The 17,665-nt window shown below is 39.3% G+C and overlaps 1 protein-coding gene across 4 annotated transcripts in view; it reads right to left on the reverse strand.

Moving 5' to 3' along the window:
• Positions 1-17,665, reverse strand: part of CDKAL1 (CDKAL1 threonylcarbamoyladenosine tRNA methylthiotransferase) — a 654,356-nt gene that overhangs the window by 569,255 nt on the left and 67,436 nt on the right. The window contains exon 3 of one of the 4 annotated variants that reach the window (XM_082346351.1): positions 12,233-12,290. The exons of the other annotated variants lie outside the window; for them this stretch is intronic. Coding sequence (XP_082202477.1) covers positions 12,233-12,290 — 58 coding nt within the window. The remainder of the gene's footprint in view (positions 1-12,232; positions 12,291-17,665) is intronic. 4 annotated transcript variants of the gene reach the window in all.

Below are 17,665 nucleotides of genomic sequence, written 5' to 3' on the forward strand. Positions count from 1 at the left end.
AGGGAGGGGGGAGGGGAAATGCATGAATGAACAAATGAGCAAAGTAGCAAAGATCAGGGCAGCAGAAAGCCGCGTTAATGAGTATGCATCAAGACCAAACTTCCAGGGCAAACAGACTAGTTCTTGTCAGCAATCAAAAAGTTAACTCTAGAGAAATACTACTTTCAGCAGAAGCTGGGGTCAAGCTCTGATAGAGAATCTGATATTTCTTCCAGGCGATCTTGTTCTAACAAGAACAAATAACAGCAGCAACTTTTCATTCTATGGAACGCTGTGTACTGATAATTTTTTTTAATTACACTTACAAAATTATCACAGAAATAATTTTTTCATTTAATACATTATGAAATTTATACATATATAGAAAAAGTAAAATAAAAACCCTATGCATTAAAAATAGATTAGAGGGCTTCCCTGGTGGCGCAGTGGTTAAGAATCCACCTGCCAATGCAGGGGACATGGGTTCGAGCCCTGGTCTGGGAAGATCCCACGTGCCACAGAGCAACTAAGCCCGTGCGCCACAACTACTGAGCCTGTGCTCTAGAGCCCGCGAGCCACAACTACCAAAGCCCACGCACCTAGAGCCCGTGCTCCGCAACAAGAGAGGCCACCGCAATGAGAAGCCCGCGCACCACACTGAAGAGCAGCCCCCACTGGCCACAACTAGAGAAAGCCCACATGCAGCAACAAAGACACAATGCGGCCAAAAATAAATAAATAAAACAAATAAATTTTAAAAAAAATAGATTAGAAGGAAATATACCAAAATATTAACAGTAGCTGTATTTTGATAATGGCACTCATATTCTAAACATCAGGTCTTCCTAGATTCTAGAGGCTTTCAGGCACGAGTCTGGGCCTGACAAGGCAGAGCTTCTTCCCCAAGCCTGATCCCAACCATCTGAAGGTTCGTAAGGTCTCTGGAGGCATGTTCTATAGCATCCAAATGGCTCATCTGGAAGGGCTGGCCCCTCAGAGAGTTGACTTTGACCCCAAGGGCCCTCGCTTCATCCAATTATTCAAGAGGGGCCCATGCTGGAACCTGCCAAGCCAAGGTTCTAACACTGGCCTTGAAGAAGGCTATACAGATAGTTCAGAGATTAGGTAATAAGGGACAGAGGTAGGCTGTTAATTATGGGAAAAGGAAGCCTCCAGTGGGAAAGAGGTTTCTGCAAAAACAAAAGAACTCAGTGACTAATTAGATATGGGAAATGACAGAGTGAAGATTTAAGGTTTCTAACCTACAAGGCTAATGCAAAGAGTAACACCAGTAACGTAAGTAGAAGCTGTAGGGAGGAGGTCAGGGGAAAAGAGTGTAACTTCAGCATTAGACACGTTCACTTTAAGATACTATCCAGTGATCTATGTGAGCAGAACTGCGCCACAAACAATTGTAAATGCATGACAGAACTCATATAAGGTCAATGACGTTGATGTCACCAAAGATGACAGACAGCAGGAACCGCAGTGAGGAGGACTACTGTACACCAGGGGGTAAAAATCATCAAGGAGGTGGAAATATGTCACAGAGGCAGAATGGGTGGGCAGGACTTCAAAAGAGGAGTGTTTGCCTGACTGAGTAATGGTGACAGAACAATGGACTTAAAGTGGTAGCGAAAAGCAAAAACTATGCTGACCTCTTCTCTGCCTTATGAATCAGAGGGAATTCACCTAGAAATCACAAGTGCAATTAAAATGCTTGACTTAATTTCCTGCAGATTTCCATTTGACTATGCAATAAATTAGAAATAAATAACCATATGTGCATAGCATTTTACCCTTTGCAAAGCATTTTCAAATACTTTATCTCATCTAGTCTCCCCAGCAGCCCCATGAAGTATTTATGATCCCCATCTTATGGATGAGGAAACAGGGACAGAAAGATGTTGTGACTTGCAGAGAGGCGTCCTAAACTGGAAACCAGGAGGCAGGGCCAGGACGACCTGTGTCTCTAACAGGTGAACTGAAGCACTTTGAAATCTGCGCTATCAATTTCCCTTTTGAGGGAAATGGCAATGTTGCCTTCACTCCCATGTATAGGGATTACTTCTTTCGTGGTGCCAACAACAACTAAGCTTTGCACATTTAGTCACAGATTATAGTCATCTACTTTCCTCTATAGAAAATAAAGTTTAGGGCTTCCCTGGTGGCGCAGTGGTTGAGGATCCTCCTGCCAATGCAGGGTACATGGGTTCAATCCCTGGCCTGTGAAGATTCCACATGACACAGAGCAACTAGGCCCGTGTGCCACAACTACTGAGCCTGCACTCTAGAGCCCGTAAGCCACAACTACTGAGCCTGAGTGCCACAACTACTGAATCCCGCACGCCTAGAGCCCGTGCTCTACAACAGAAGAGGCCACCGCAGTGAGAAGCCCACACACCGCAGCTAGAGAAAGCCCATGCACAGCAACGAAGACCCAACACAGACAAAAATAAAACTAATTTAATTAATTAATTTTTTTTAAAAAAGAAAGAAAATAAAGTTTATATTTAGAATGCTATAAATTATCTATACTCCTCATATAAAGAGCTATGAAGTAGAAAGCAGAGACGAGAAAGCAAACATCGGGGGTCTGGATAAGAATGTAACAACTAAGAGGAGACTGGAGCACCCCTCACCCTCCCCGCCTTCCATACTGACTGCGTACAAGGCAATGGGTGGGGCCGAGCAAGGTCAGCAGTCACGCTGGGGGCGGTGGGTGGCATCAGAGCCCATCCAAGGGGAGGAGGCTGTCAGAGCACAAGCAGGAGGAGAAAGGCATCTGTACAGGAGGGTGACTCTGCATGGGGACTCAGCGGATGAGAAGTGAAGAAGGGAGGGACGGTCACAAAGGACAGTGGCCTGACACCAGGGGGCAGAGCCTGAGCAGAGCAGGAGCGTCCACCAAGGCACGCAGCCCAGCCCAGGCTCTCAGCACCCAGGAAGAGCAAGAATGGCATCCCTGCAGGGGGCAGCCTAGAGTGGGTGTCAGAGCTGGAGCACAGTGAGGTGGGCATAGCACGTAAGGGCAGCCTGGCCTGAGGTGCCCAAGCCCAGGGGAGGTGACGAGGGCCGCCGCGTGGAGCGGGTGGCAGCAGCTGCCCGGTGTCTGCTGTCAGACCATAAACAGGGTGAGGAAAGTACGCACACAGGAGGATGGCCCTGCAAGGTGTTCGGAGGGTGTGCTCACAGGGCACTGGAATCCGGGAGGGGCGACGAGGCCATCTCTGTAGGGACGCACCAAGGTGCAGAGTACAGGAGCTCGAGAGAGGTGAAAGTTTGAGGAGGAAATTTACATAGCTCAAGGAACCCTCTCACAAAATACATTATCAACAACAGGAAAAAAATAACCTTACAGTATAGACACTTGGCAGACATCACCTTAATCAACGGACCAAAGTTAACATCAGCAATAATGGGACAAATCCAAGTCAGGTGTCACTTGATAGGATGCACTAAGAGGATCAATTCTGAAGATATTCCTACCAAAGATGCCTAACTTGAACCTACTCAGGAGAAACATTAGACAAACACAAATCATGGGAGGATCATTCAAGTAACTGGCCTGTACTCCTCAAAAGTGACAATGATAAAAAGGCAAGGAAAGAGAGAGAAACTGGTCCAGATTTAGGAAGTCTTAAGGAGACATGACACCTCAATGCAAAATCCTCTTGCTATAAATGACATTACAGAGGTAACCTGTGTGAGGAGTGAAGAACAGATGGTAGGGAGGTCTGAGGGCCGATTCCCATTTTTGATGGCAGTGTTGTGGTTTTTGTTGGACAATAACTTTACAGAAAACAGACACTAAAGTATTTGGGGGTGATGAGGCAAAAGTGAACAGCTTACTTTCAAATGGCTTAGAAAAAGAAAAGGAAAGGAAAAGATTTTCTGTAGTGCTCCGGCAACTTTTCTGTAAACATCGTTTTTTTTTTTTAAACCAAGAGGCAATCAGACAGACAGGCTGCTTGGCAACATAAGAATACAAGGCTGCCACCAAAAAACTGCAAGAGAATGAAAGGCATTAAAAAACAAGGAATATGACTATCCACATGGAAGTTTTTTTTCTCTGACAGGAAAAGGAGCATCAGTTTTATGGGAACAAGGTCAGTGGCAGCATCAATAAAGACATCGGCAAACTGGGTTTTTTGTAAATGTCTATATTAAAGGAATATCTACTTTAAAAGCCAAAGAGACACAGGTGGAGTCAAGATGGCGGACTAGGAGGACATGGAATGTGTGTCTCCGCACAACTAGGGCACCTACCAGGCACCAGTGGGGGACGACAGACACCTAGGGGGACGGGAGGAACCCCCAGCAACCAGCTGGCGGGATCTTGGCTCCCAGGCTGGGGGTCAGGTCCCAGCTCCTGTGGGGTGAGCTCCGAGTATAAACCACTGGACTAACAGAGAATCTCAGACCACAGGGAATATTAAAAAGAGTGAGGCCTCCCAGAGGTCCTAATCTCAGCACCAAGACCTGGCTCTATCCAACTGCCTGCAAACTGCAGTGATGGATGCCTCAGGCCAAACAAACAGTAAGACAGGAATACAGCCCCACCCATCAAAAAAAAAAGAAAGGACAAAAAAATATGTTACACACAAAGGAACAAGATAAAAACCTACAAGACCAAATAAATGAAGATGAAATAGGCAACCTACCTGAAAAAGAATTCAGAGTAATGATAGAAAAGATGATCCAAAACCTCGAAAACAGAACAGAGAAAATACAAGAAACATTTAAAAAGAATGTAGAAGAACTAAGGAGCAAACAAACAGTGATGAACAACACAACAACTGAAAATAAAAATACTCTGCAAGGAATCAATAGCAGAATAACTGAGGCAGAAGAACGGATAAGTGACCTGGAACATAAAATGGTGAAAATAACTGCCAGGGAGCAGAATAAAAAGAATGAATTGAGGACAGTCCCAGAGACCTCTGGGACAACATTAAACACACCAACATTTGAATTATAGGGGTCTCAAAAGAAGAAGAGAAAAAGAAAGGGTCTGAGAAAATATTTGAAAAGATTATAGTCAAAAACTTCCCTAACATGGGAAAGGAAATAGTCAACCAAGTCCAGAAAGCGCAGAGCCCCATACAGGATACACCCAAAGAGAAAAAGGCCAAGACACATGTTAATCAAACTATCAAAAATTAAATACAAAGAAAAAATATTAAAAGCAACAAGGGAAAAGCAACAAATAACATACAAGGCAATCCCGATAAGGTTAACAGCTGATCTTTCAGCAGGAACTCTGCAAGCCAGAAGGGAGTGGCAGGACATAATTAAAGTGATGAAAGGGAAAAACCTACAACCAAGATTACTCTACCCAGCAAGGATCTCATTCAGATTCGAGGGAGAAATTAAAACTTTTACAGACAAGCAAAAGTTAAGAGAATTCAGCACCACCAAACCAGCTTTACAACAAATGCTAAAGGAACTTCTCTAGGCAGGAAACACAAGAAAAGAAAAACACCTACAAAAACAAACCCAAAATAATTAAGAAAATGGTAATAGAAACATACATATAGATAATTACCTTAAACGTAAATGGATTAAATGCTCCCACCAAAAGACACAGACTGGCTGAACGGATACAAAAACAATACCGTACATATGCTATCTACAAGAGACCCACTTCAGACCTAGGGACACATGCAGACTGAAAGTGAGGGGATGGAAGAAGATATTCCATGCAAATGGAAATCAAAAGAAAGCTGGAGTAGCAATTCTCATATCAGACAAAACAGACTTTAAATAAAGACTATTACAAGAGACAAAGAAGGACACTACATAATGATCAAGGTCTCAATCCAAGAAGAAGATATAACAATTGTAAATATTTATGCACCCAACACAGGAGCACCTCAATACATAAGGAAAATGCTAACAGCCATAAAAGGGGAAATCAACACTAACACAATCATAGTAGGGGACTTTAACATCCCACTTTCACCAATGGACAGATCATCCAAAATGAAGATAAATAAGGAAACAAAAACTTTAAATGACACATTAAACAAGATGGATTTAATTGATATTTATAGGACATTCCATCCAAAAACAACAGAATACACTTTCTTTTCAAGTGCTCATGGAACATTCTTCAGGATAGATCATATCTTGGGTCACAAATCAAGCCTTGGTAAATTTAAGAAAATAGAAATTGTTTCAATTATCTTTTCCGACCACAACACTATGAGACTAGATATCCATTACACGAAAAAAACTGTAAAATAATACAAACACATGGAGACTAAACAATACACTACTAAATGACCAAGAGACATTCACAGAAAGACAGACAAGATGAAAGGGCAGAGGGCTATGTATCAGATGAAGGAACAAGAAAAAACCCCAGAAAAATAACTAAATGACGTGGAGATAGGCAACCTTCCAGAAAAAGAATTCAGAACGATAGTGAAGATGATCCAGGACCTCGGAAAAAGAATGGAGGCAAAGATCGAGAAGATGCAAGAAATGTTTAACAAAGACCTAGAAGAATTAAAGAACAAACAAACAGAGATGAACAATACAATAACTGAACTGAAAACTACACTAGAAGGAATCCATAGCAGAATCACTGAGGCAGAAGAACGGATAAGTGACCTGGAAGACAGAATGGTGGAATTCACTGCTGCGGAACAGACTAAAGAAAAAAGAATGAAAAGAAATGAAGACAGCCTAAGAGACCTCTGGCACAACATTAAACGCAACAACATTCACATTATAGGGTTCTCAGAAGGAGAAGAGAGAGAGAAAGGACCAGAGGAAATATTTCAAGAGATTATAGTCGAAAACTTCCCTAACATGGGAAACGAAATAGCCACCCAAGTTCAGGAAGCGCAGAGAGTCCCATACAGGATAAACCCAAGGAGAAACACGCCGAGACACATAGTAATCAAATTGGCAAAAATTAAAGACAAAGAAAAATTATTGAAAGCAGCAAGGGAAAAACGACAAATATACAAGGGAACTCCCATAAGGTTAACAGCGATTTCTCAACAGAAACTCTACAGGCCAGAAGGGAGTGGCATGACATGCATAAAGTGATGAAAGGGAAGAACCTACAACCAAGATTACTCTACCCAGCAAGGATCACATTCAGAATCAACGGAGAAATCAAAAGCTTTACAGACAAGCAAAAGCTAAGAGAATTCAGCACCACCAAACCAGCTCTACAACAAATGCTAAAGGAACTTCTCTAAGTGGGAAACACAAGAGAAGAAAAGTACCTACAAAAACAAACCCAGAACAATTAAGAAAATGGTCATAGGAACATACATATCGATAATTACCTTACACGTGAATGGATTAAATGCTCCAACCAAAAGACACAGGCTTGCTGAATGGATACAAAAACAAGACCCATATATATGCGGTCTACAAGAGACCCACTTCTGACCTAGGGACACATTCAGACTGACAGTGAGGGGATGGAAAAATATACTCCATGCAAATGGAAATCAAAAGAAAGCTGGAGTAGTTATACTCATATCAGATAAAATAGACTTTAAAATAAAGAATGTTACAAGAGACAAGGAAGGGCACTACATAATGATCAAGGGATCAATCCAAGAAGAAGATATAACAATTAAAAATATATATGCATCCAACACAGGAGCACCTCAATACATAAGGCAACTGCTAACAGCTATAAAAGAGGATATCGACAGTAACACAATAATAGTGGGGGACTTTTACACCTCACTTACACCAATGGACAGATCATCCAAAATGAAAATAAATAAGGAAACAGAAGCTTTAAATGACACAATAGACCAAATAGATTTAATTGATATTTATAGGACATTCCATCCAAAAACAGCAGATTACACTTTATTCTCAAGTGCGCATGGAACATTCTTCAGGATAGATCACATCCTGGGTCACAAATCAAGCCTCAGTAAATTTAAGAAAACTGACATCATATCAAGCATCTTTTCTGACCACAACGCTATGAGATCAGAAATGAATTACAGGGAAAAAAACATAAAAAATACAAACACATGGAGGCTAAACAATACGTTACTAAATAACCAAGAGATCACTGAAGAAATCAAAGAGGAAATCAAAAAATACCTAGAGACAAATGACAATGAAAACACGATGATCCAAAACCTATGGGACGCAGCAAAAGTAGTTCTAAAAGAGAAGTTTATAGCTATACAAGCCTACCTCAAGAAACAAGAAAACTCTCAAATAAACAATCTAACCTTACACCTAAAGGAACTAGAGAAAGGAGAACAAACAAAACCCAAAGTTAGCAGAAGGAAAGAAATCATAAAGATCAGAGCAGAAATAAATGAAATAGAAACAAAGAAAACAATAGCAAAGATCAATAAAACTAAAAGCTGGTTCTTTGAGAAGATAAACAAAATTGATAAATCATTAGCCAGACTCATCAAGAAAAAGAGGGAGAGGACTCAAATCAATAAAATTAGAAATGAAAAAGGAGAAGTTACAACAGACACCACAGAAATACAAAGCATCCTAAGAGACTACTACAAGCAACTCTATGCCAATAAAATGGACAACCAGGAAGAAATGGACAAATTCTTAGAAATGCACAACCTTCCGAGACTGAACCAGGAAGAAATAGAAAATATGAACAGACCAATCAAAAGTAATGAAATTGAGACTGTGATTAAAAATCTTCCAACAAACAGAAGTCCAGAACCAGATGGCTTCACAGGTGAATTCTATCCAACATTTAGAGAAGAGCTAACACCCATCCTTCTCAAACTCTTTCCAAAAAGTTGCAGAGGAAGGAACACTCCCAAACTCATTCTATGAGGCCACCATCACCCTGATACCAAAACCAGACAAAGATACTACAAAAAAAGAAAATTACACACCAACATCACTGATGAATATAGATGCAAAGATCCTCGACAAAATACTAGCAAACAGAATCCAACAACACATTAAAAGGGTCATACACCATGATCAAGTGGGATTTATCCCAAGGATGCAAGGATGCTTCAATATACGCAAATCAATCAATGTGATACACCATATTAACAAATTGAAGAATAAAAACCATATGATCATCTCAATAGATGCAGAAAAAGCTTTTGACAAAATTCAACACCCATTTATGATAAAAACTCTCCAGAAAGTGGGCACAGAGGGAACCTACCTCAACATAATAAAGGCCATATATGACAAACCCACAGCAAACATCATTCTCAATGGTGAAAAACTGAAAGCATTTCCTCTAAGATCAGGAACAAGACAAGGATGTCCACTCTCACCACTATTATTCAACATAGTCTTGGAAGTCCTAGCAACGGCAATCAGAGAAGACAAAGAAATAAAAGGAATCCAAATTGGAAAAGAAGAAGTAAAGCTGTCACTGTTTGCAGATGACATGATACTATACATAGAGAATCCTAAAGATGCCACCAGAAACCTACTAGAGCTAATTAATGAATTTTGTAAAGTAGCAGGATACAAAATTAATGCACAGAAATCTCTTGTATTCCTATACACTAATGATGAAAAATCTGAAAGAGAAATTAAGGAAACACTCCCATTTACCATTGCAACAAAAAGAATAAAATACCTAGGAATAAACCTACCTAAGGAGACAAAAGACGTGTATGCAGAAAACTATAAGACACTGATGAAAGAATTTAAAGATGATCCAAACAGATGGAGAGATATACCATGTTCTTGGATTGGAAGAATCAGCACTGTGAAAATGACTCTACTACCCAAAGCAATCTACAGATTCAATGCAATGCCTATCAAACTACCAATGGCATTTTTCTCAGAACAAGAACAAAAAATTTCACAATTTGTATGGAAACACATAAGTCCTGGCATAGCCAAAGCAATTTTGAGAAAGAGAAAACAGAGCTGGAGGAATCAGGCTCCCTGACTTCAGACTATACTACAAAGCTACAGTTATCAAGAAAGTATGGTACTGGCATAAAAACAGAAATAGAGATCAATGGAACAGGATAGAAAGCCCAGAGATAAACCCACGCACATATGGTCACCTTATCTTTGATAAAGGAGGCAAGAATATACAATGAAGAAAAGACAGCCTCTTCAATAAGTGGTGTTGGGAAAACTGGACAGCTACATGCAAAAGAATGAAATTAGAACACTCCCTAACAGCATACACAAAAATAAACTCAAAATGGATTAGAGACCTAAATGTAAGGCCAAACACTATAAAACTCTTAGAGGAAAGCATAAGCAGAAAACTCTATGACATAAATCACAGCAAGATCCTTTTTGACCCACCTCCTAGAGAAATGGAAGTAAAAACAAAAATAAACAAATGGGACCTAATGAAACTTAAAAGCTTTTGCACAGCAAAGGAAACCATAAACAAGACCAAAAGACAACCCTCAGAATGGGAGAAAATATTTGCAAATGAAGCAACTGACAAAGGGTTAATCTCCAAAATCTACAAGCAGCTCATGCAACTCCATATCAAAAAAACAAACAACCCAATCCAAAAATGGGCACAAGACCTAAACAGACATTTCTCCAAAGAAGATATACACATTGCCAACAAACACATGAAAGGATGCTCAACATCACTAATCATTAGAGAAATGCAAATCAAAACTATAATGAGGTATCACCTCACACTGGTCAGAATGGCCATCAACAAAAAATCTACAAACAACAAATGCTGGAGAGGGTGTGGAGAAAAGGGAACCCTCTTGCACTGTTGGTGGGAATGTAAATTGATACAGCCACTATGGAGAACAGTATGGAGGTTCCTTAAAAAACTAAAAATAGAACTACCGTATGACCCAACAATCCCACTACTAGGCCTACACCCTAAGAAAACCATAATTCAAAAAGAGTCATGTACCACAATGTTCACTGCAGCACTATTTACAATAGTCAGGACATGGAAGCAACCTAAGTGTCCATCGACAGATGAATAGATAAAGAAGATGTGGCACATACATACAATGGAATATTACTCAACCATAAAAAGAAATGAAATTGAGTTATTTGTAGTGAAATGGATGGACCTAGAGTCTGTCATACAGAGTGAAGTAAGTCAGAAAGAGAAAAACAAATACCGTATGCTAACACACATAAATGGAATCTAAAAAAAAAAAATGGTTCTGAAGAACCTAGGGGCAGGACAGGAATAAAGACGCAGACGTAGAGAATGGACTTGAGGACACGGGGAGGGGGAGGGGGAAGGGTAAGCTGGGATGAAGTGAGAGTGGCATGGACATATATATACTACCAAATGTAAAATAGACAGCTAGTGGGAAGCAGCCGCACAACACAGGGAGATCAACTCGGCGCTTTGTGACCACCAAGAGGGGTGGGATAGGGAGGGTGGGAGGGAGACGCAAGAGGGAGGGGATATGGGGATATATGTATACGTATAGCTGATTCACTTTGTTATACAGCAGAAACTAACACAACATTGTAAGGCAATTATACTCCAATTAAGATGTTAAAATAAATAAATAAAGCCAAAAAGAAAAAAAATTCACATGTAATTATTCATAAATCTTTCCTTAAATATGGAGAAATAAGTGAAATTGATTCAGAGCCAGGTAAAAATGTCTTTGGTGCCTTAAGCACTATATGTATTAGGTAAAAGACTTTATCATTCTGCTCTTCGTGCACTAACATATTTCCAACTAAAAAAGAGTAATTTAGTCCCCCTTATAGTATTTTTAAGTATCTATAATTCATCCAACACTCATTCGTGATAAAAACACTCAGAAAACTAGGAACAGAAAGTATTTTCCTCAATCACATAAAGAATATCTACCAAAACTTCTATAGCTAATATCACTTAAAGGTGAAAGATCAAAAACCAGGCAAGGATGTCCCATCTCACCTCTCTAATCCAACACAATATTAGAGGGTCTAGACCGCACAATGAAGCAAGAAAAAGAAGTAAAATACAAACAAATTGTAAAGAAAGCTGTCTCTTTTTGCAGATAACACAATTACCTATGTAGAAAATCCCAAGAAATTTACAAAAGAAACTCCGAGAACTAATAACTGAGTTCTGCAAGATCACAGAATATAAAATCAACAAACAAAACTCAATTGCATTTGTATATACTAGCAACTAACAAGTGAAAAAAATCAACAAAAGGAATACCACTTATATAAGTGATCCACGAAAATGAAATACTTTGGTGTAAATCTAAAAAAATATGTATGAGATATGTATGCTGAAAATTATAAAATTTTGTTGAAATAAATTAAAGTAGACCGAATCCCTGGAGAGACTTACCATGTTCATGGATTAAAAGACTCAGCGTAGTAAAGATGTCAATTCTCCCCAAATTGATCTGTAAGTTTAACGCAAGTCCTATCAAAATCCCAGCAAGGTTTCTGGTAGACACAGACAAACTTAATCCAAAATGTATATGGAAAAGGAAAGTCCCTAAAATAGCCAAAACAATTTCGCAAAGGAAGAAGAAAGTAGGAGGAATCAGTCTACCCGATTTTAAGACTTCTTGTATAGCCACAGTAAACAAGACCTTTGTGACCGAGGTAGACCCTCCCAGGGAACACAAAACAGGGGCAGCAGATGCATTAATTTAGGAATTTAATCCACTGCCAGAACAGGAAGTCTTCAACATCTTCCACAGTATGGTGTTTTTGTGGACCAGTGACTATTTTGAGTTTTTAATTCTCCCCCTTCTTCCTAAGTGGGAGGATTTATTAAAGTTATCTTGTTCCTTTATCCACTGAAGTTTTCTGGGTTGTACAAGGAACACAGATTTTCTCTTTTAGCTTTAGGTCACCAGAAGACGAGCTACAACCAGACCTGACGGAGAAAAAAGTACACATCAAGCAGACATCCTGGACTAAGAGGTAGATGCAATCATGGATGAGAACAGGTATCATCTCCCTCAGAAACGTGGTAACTGTATTCCATGGAAAATGCATTCATAAGAAGAAGGCTATATTTTGATTTTGGCTAGCCAAAGTTATATATTTTGCAGATACTATTGGTTAACAAACCCAATACCGATTTCCAAACTCTTTCTCCCTTCCCTCATCTCTACCAGAGGCTGGAAAAGCTAAATCACACTTTCTCAGCCTTCCTTCCACTTAACGGTGGCCATGTGCATCAATTTTGGCCATAACACTTAAGGGGAAGTCTGCTGTGCTACAAGGTTCCCAAGAAGGCTTCTGGTTTCCTGGTAAAATGAATAGAGATGTCCCAGAAAGGCTTCTGGCTTCCTGGTAAAATGAATAGAGATGCCCCAGAAAGGCTTCTGGCTTCCTGGTAAAAAGAGAGATGCTGCTGTCAGTCCACACCCCTTCGTGGCACCTCGGACAGAAAGGTGATGCCTCGAGCAGGCGCAACCATCTTGCAACCATGAAGGAAAGGCCAAGAAATTTACAGAACAGCCCTGACACTGCTGAGCAGCTAAGTCAATGTAAGCAAGATCCCTACCTCCAAACGTCTTCTCATGTAAGAAAAATAAATCCTCATTAGTTTAAGCCACTGTTGACTAGGTGTTTTGTTACATATAATGAAAAGCATCCATATCTAAATACAAGTTACGTTATCTAATGATAAATTCTTTAAAAGTATGAATAATGATTTACTATTGTATGAATACTACTAATAATAACTAATCTTTCTAAAGCCTTCTGGAGTACTTTTATAATGAATATTAATTTGATAGTATGTGTTATACATTCCCCACATGTATTCACTTAGCCTCTCAGGATCTCATTTCCTTTCTTTCATTCAACATGTATTTTGAAGAGCCTACTATGTGTTAAGCACTCTACCAGGTGCTGGGAAAACAAAGTGATTTAGTCAAGGCCTCTGTTTCCACCCAGCTTACTTTCTAGCAGGAAGCTTATTTGCAAAATGAGACAGATGGAAAATGATCTCTCCTAACACCAACATTTATAAAGCAATGAAGCTAGTTTCAGCGTACAACACAAGGATCAGGAAAAACAATAAAGGAAGGAGGCTTCTGAATAAGACTACTCCAACTCAGTGAGTCTAGAAGGGAAAAAAAAGTAGTAACAGTGAAGTTAGAAGTTAAATAATCACAAAATAAAAGAAGCAGGAAAAAAATATACTCAATCCACATTCTCAAGCCCCACTCTGCCCAAAGTAACTGCAGCAAAGAAAACACAGATTTCAAAACAGACTTTAATGGTTGGGTAACAGGGAACACAATAAAGGCAGGTCTTGGAGACAGTGCTATGGCTTTAAGGCTAAGCCAAAAAAAAAAAAAAAAAAAAAAGGCCGATATTTGTCAAACGGATGTAGAGTCTCCCAATTCCAATTTTATAAAATCTCGCTTAATTTTTTTCACTTAACAGTCTATATTTTCTTCTACAATGATATTTTATAATCTTCACTACAGCCAAATCTGTTTATGTTATGCTCTACCCAGAAGCAATGTATTGATTGTAAATGCCTTACTTCTACTTAACCTCACGGGGAAGATAGATCAAATATTACAAATCACTTAAGAGAGTTAAAATACAGAGCGCATTTAAGCCAAATATGTCTAAACACTTATTAAACTGTACCTTAGAGCAATATATTGACTTTTTACACACCACCTATACATAACTTGACTCATTAGAAAGCCCCAAGTTTAGGAATTTATCATAAGTCACAAAGACATTCAAAACTTTTCAATTAACTTAGTGAAATTCACACATTTCCCTGGTGAGAACTGTGAGAAACACTCTAGACTAACATACACATCACTGGAATTCTTGTTTAACTAACCAATGCAGAAAAGGTAAAATGGATGCATATCGACTGAACGCTTTAACTTAGTTAACCAATAAATTTTCTCTAACAGCCATTTTTATATTTGATAGATAAGAGAACCCAGGTAAATAAAAGTTTTACAACATATTTAAAAGAAGTTTGCCGAAGTGGAATAGAATATGGAACTATTTCTATATTACAGTTACAAAAATAGATACCAGTCATATCTATGGTTTTATCCTTACAAAATGCTTTAATAGAGATAAAATAATTTTCCTAGGAATTAACTGTCCATAATATCTTTAACCAGAATGCGTCAGTGTTTTATCTCATTGCAACCATAGCAAAGACAAATATTGCCTTTTTTTTTTTTTTTAATTTTATAGCTACTTTTTTAATTTTTATTTATTTATTTATTTTTGGCTGTGCTGGGTCTTCGGTTCGTGCGAGGGCTTTCTCTAGTTGCGGCAAGTGGGGGCCACTCTTCATCGCGGTGCGGGGACCGCTCTTCATCGCGGTGCGCGGGCCTTTCACTATCGCGGCCCCTCCCGTTGCGGGGCACAGGCTCCAGACGCGCAGGCTCAGTACTTGTGGCTCACGGGCCCAGCTGCTCCGTGGCATGTGGGATCTTCCCAGACCAGGGCTCGAACCCGTGTCCCCTGCATTAGCAGGCAGATTCTCAACCACTGCGCCACCAGGGAAGCCCAAATATTGCCTTTTTGAATTAAGTGTGCTAAGTATTCTAGGAAATCATGCCACTACTCAGAAAACAGATGAAGAAGGTGGGAATATTTTACAAACCATAATCATAGGGTCTGTGCCAAAAAGCATAGAAACATTAGAGACAAAATTTTGTTTTGGGCTTCCCTGGTGGCACAGTGGTTAAGAATCCGCCTGCCAATGCAGGGGACATGAGTTTGAGCCCTGGTCCAGGAAGATCCCACATGCTGTGGAGCAACTAAGCCCGTGCACCACAACTACTGAGCCTGTGCTCTAGAGCCCGCGAGCCACAACTACTGAGTCTGACTGCCACAACTACTGAAGCCCACGCGCCTAGAGCTCGTGCTCTGCAACAAGAGAAGCCACTCAATGAGAAGCCTGGGCACCGCAACGAAGAGTAGCCCCCGCTCACGGCTTAGCCCATGTGCAGCAACAAAGACCCAATGCAGCCAAAAATAAAAATAAATAAATTTTTTTTTTAATTTAATAAAATCATTATTACAAAGAAACTATTTCTATGCTATAGCTTACTCTAATACCAGTTGTTGATGTGAATATAATAAAATCAACTAAACAAACAAAAATTGGCTTCCATAAACTCTGCAGAAATACTGTACTATACAAAATTTTAAACACAGAGGCTTATGTACAAAATTTTAATACTAAGTAATCTCATAATTTGAAATACTTTTCAAATTTTCATGTCTCAAACAAACGTATGTACACCAAGGGGGGAAGTGGCAGAGGAGGGTGGTGGTGGGATGAATTGGGAGATTGGGATTGACATACATACACTAATATGTATAGAATAGATAACTAATAAGAACCTGCTGTATAAAAAATAAAATTAAATTTAAAAATTTTTTTAAAATTTCATGTCTCTCCTTTTTTTTCCCCCCACTACTCCCTTCATATGTGGAAATGGATGTTTTAAAATTAAGTCTAGCCCTCGGTTCTCATCTGAGATGATAGCCCAGTTTCATATGGTTTGGGGGGCTTAGGGTGGTAGTGAGTTCTTAAGAAAGCATTAAGGTGAAAAGAAGTAGGGATCCAAGTACATCAAAGGCAGGACTTTCATATTGTGTAAACAGGACAGAGCAGCAGCTGGACACCCTATTACCTACCTAGCCTATTCCTGAGTAAGAAGATAAAAAGAAGCAACTTCAAGAGAGAGGAAAAGTCTTACAAAAACAGACAAAATACTATGAGTTTTCCTAATGAGTCCTCTTAATTGACTGATAGGGAAAAGAGGCTGTCCCCATGGGTCTCAGATCCAAATACTACCACTCCACTCCTAAAAAATGGTCTCTACCAAGAGCTGACCAGCCCCTCATCCTAGCATTCACCCCAAACCACCAAATGCCTTCTCATAAACTTTGAAAATAAACCCCTTGAATTAGGTGGTAAACTCTCCCGATTGCACAGGACCTAGTTTCAAGAAAAGAATTCCATAATAAGCTGCATAGAAACGGTTCTCCAATCTCCCAGAGAAAGCACATTAATAAACCAATATGCCTTTTTTAAAAATGAGATATAAATAGATATAAATCATAACTATCACTTACTCAGCACATTCTTGTGCCAGGCTCTCAGAGTTTCATAGGCATAAATTCATTCAATCCCTACAACAATTCCACGAGACAGGTACATGGTTGTCTCCACTTTACAGATGAGGAACCTGGGCTTAAGTAACTTGGCCAAGGTCACACATTGTCAAATGACAAAACAAGGATTTGAACTGAGCAATCTGGCTCCAGACTCTGCAACCTTAATCACTTATACACTCCTGCTGTCAAATGTATTTAAAAGCACTTCAAAATATATCAGGAATAAAATAAAAGTCTATTACATAGCACTATTTTTTTGTCAAGCACCCTGGCTTAGAAATCAATAAAACCTCCCTATTAATTACTAACCTCTACCTTGATTTACTTTGTAAAACACATACAGCAAGCATCTTGCACTTCGTAAAAAAATTTTTGAATCAGTACACTACTCTTTCTGTAAATTATAGCAATAAGATTTTATTTTAACAAGATTTGAACACAACATAGCAATTTCCCTTTCCCACGGAGTTTGGGAAAGTATACTATAAAGGATCCCATTTTAAAACCTTTAATACACTGAATAACCTAAGTGTTACAAAATAAGTCTAAGTTGGCAGGCTGTTATATTATTATATCATACTCCCCTGTCCATGGTCCAAATGGATCACTGCATAAACTTATTAGTTTGCTTTCTTGG

Source organism: Balaenoptera borealis, assembly GCF_965194805.1.
Source record: "Balaenoptera borealis genome assembly, chromosome: 12".
Classification (NCBI taxonomy): domain Eukaryota; kingdom Metazoa; phylum Chordata; class Mammalia; order Artiodactyla; family Balaenopteridae; genus Balaenoptera; species Balaenoptera borealis.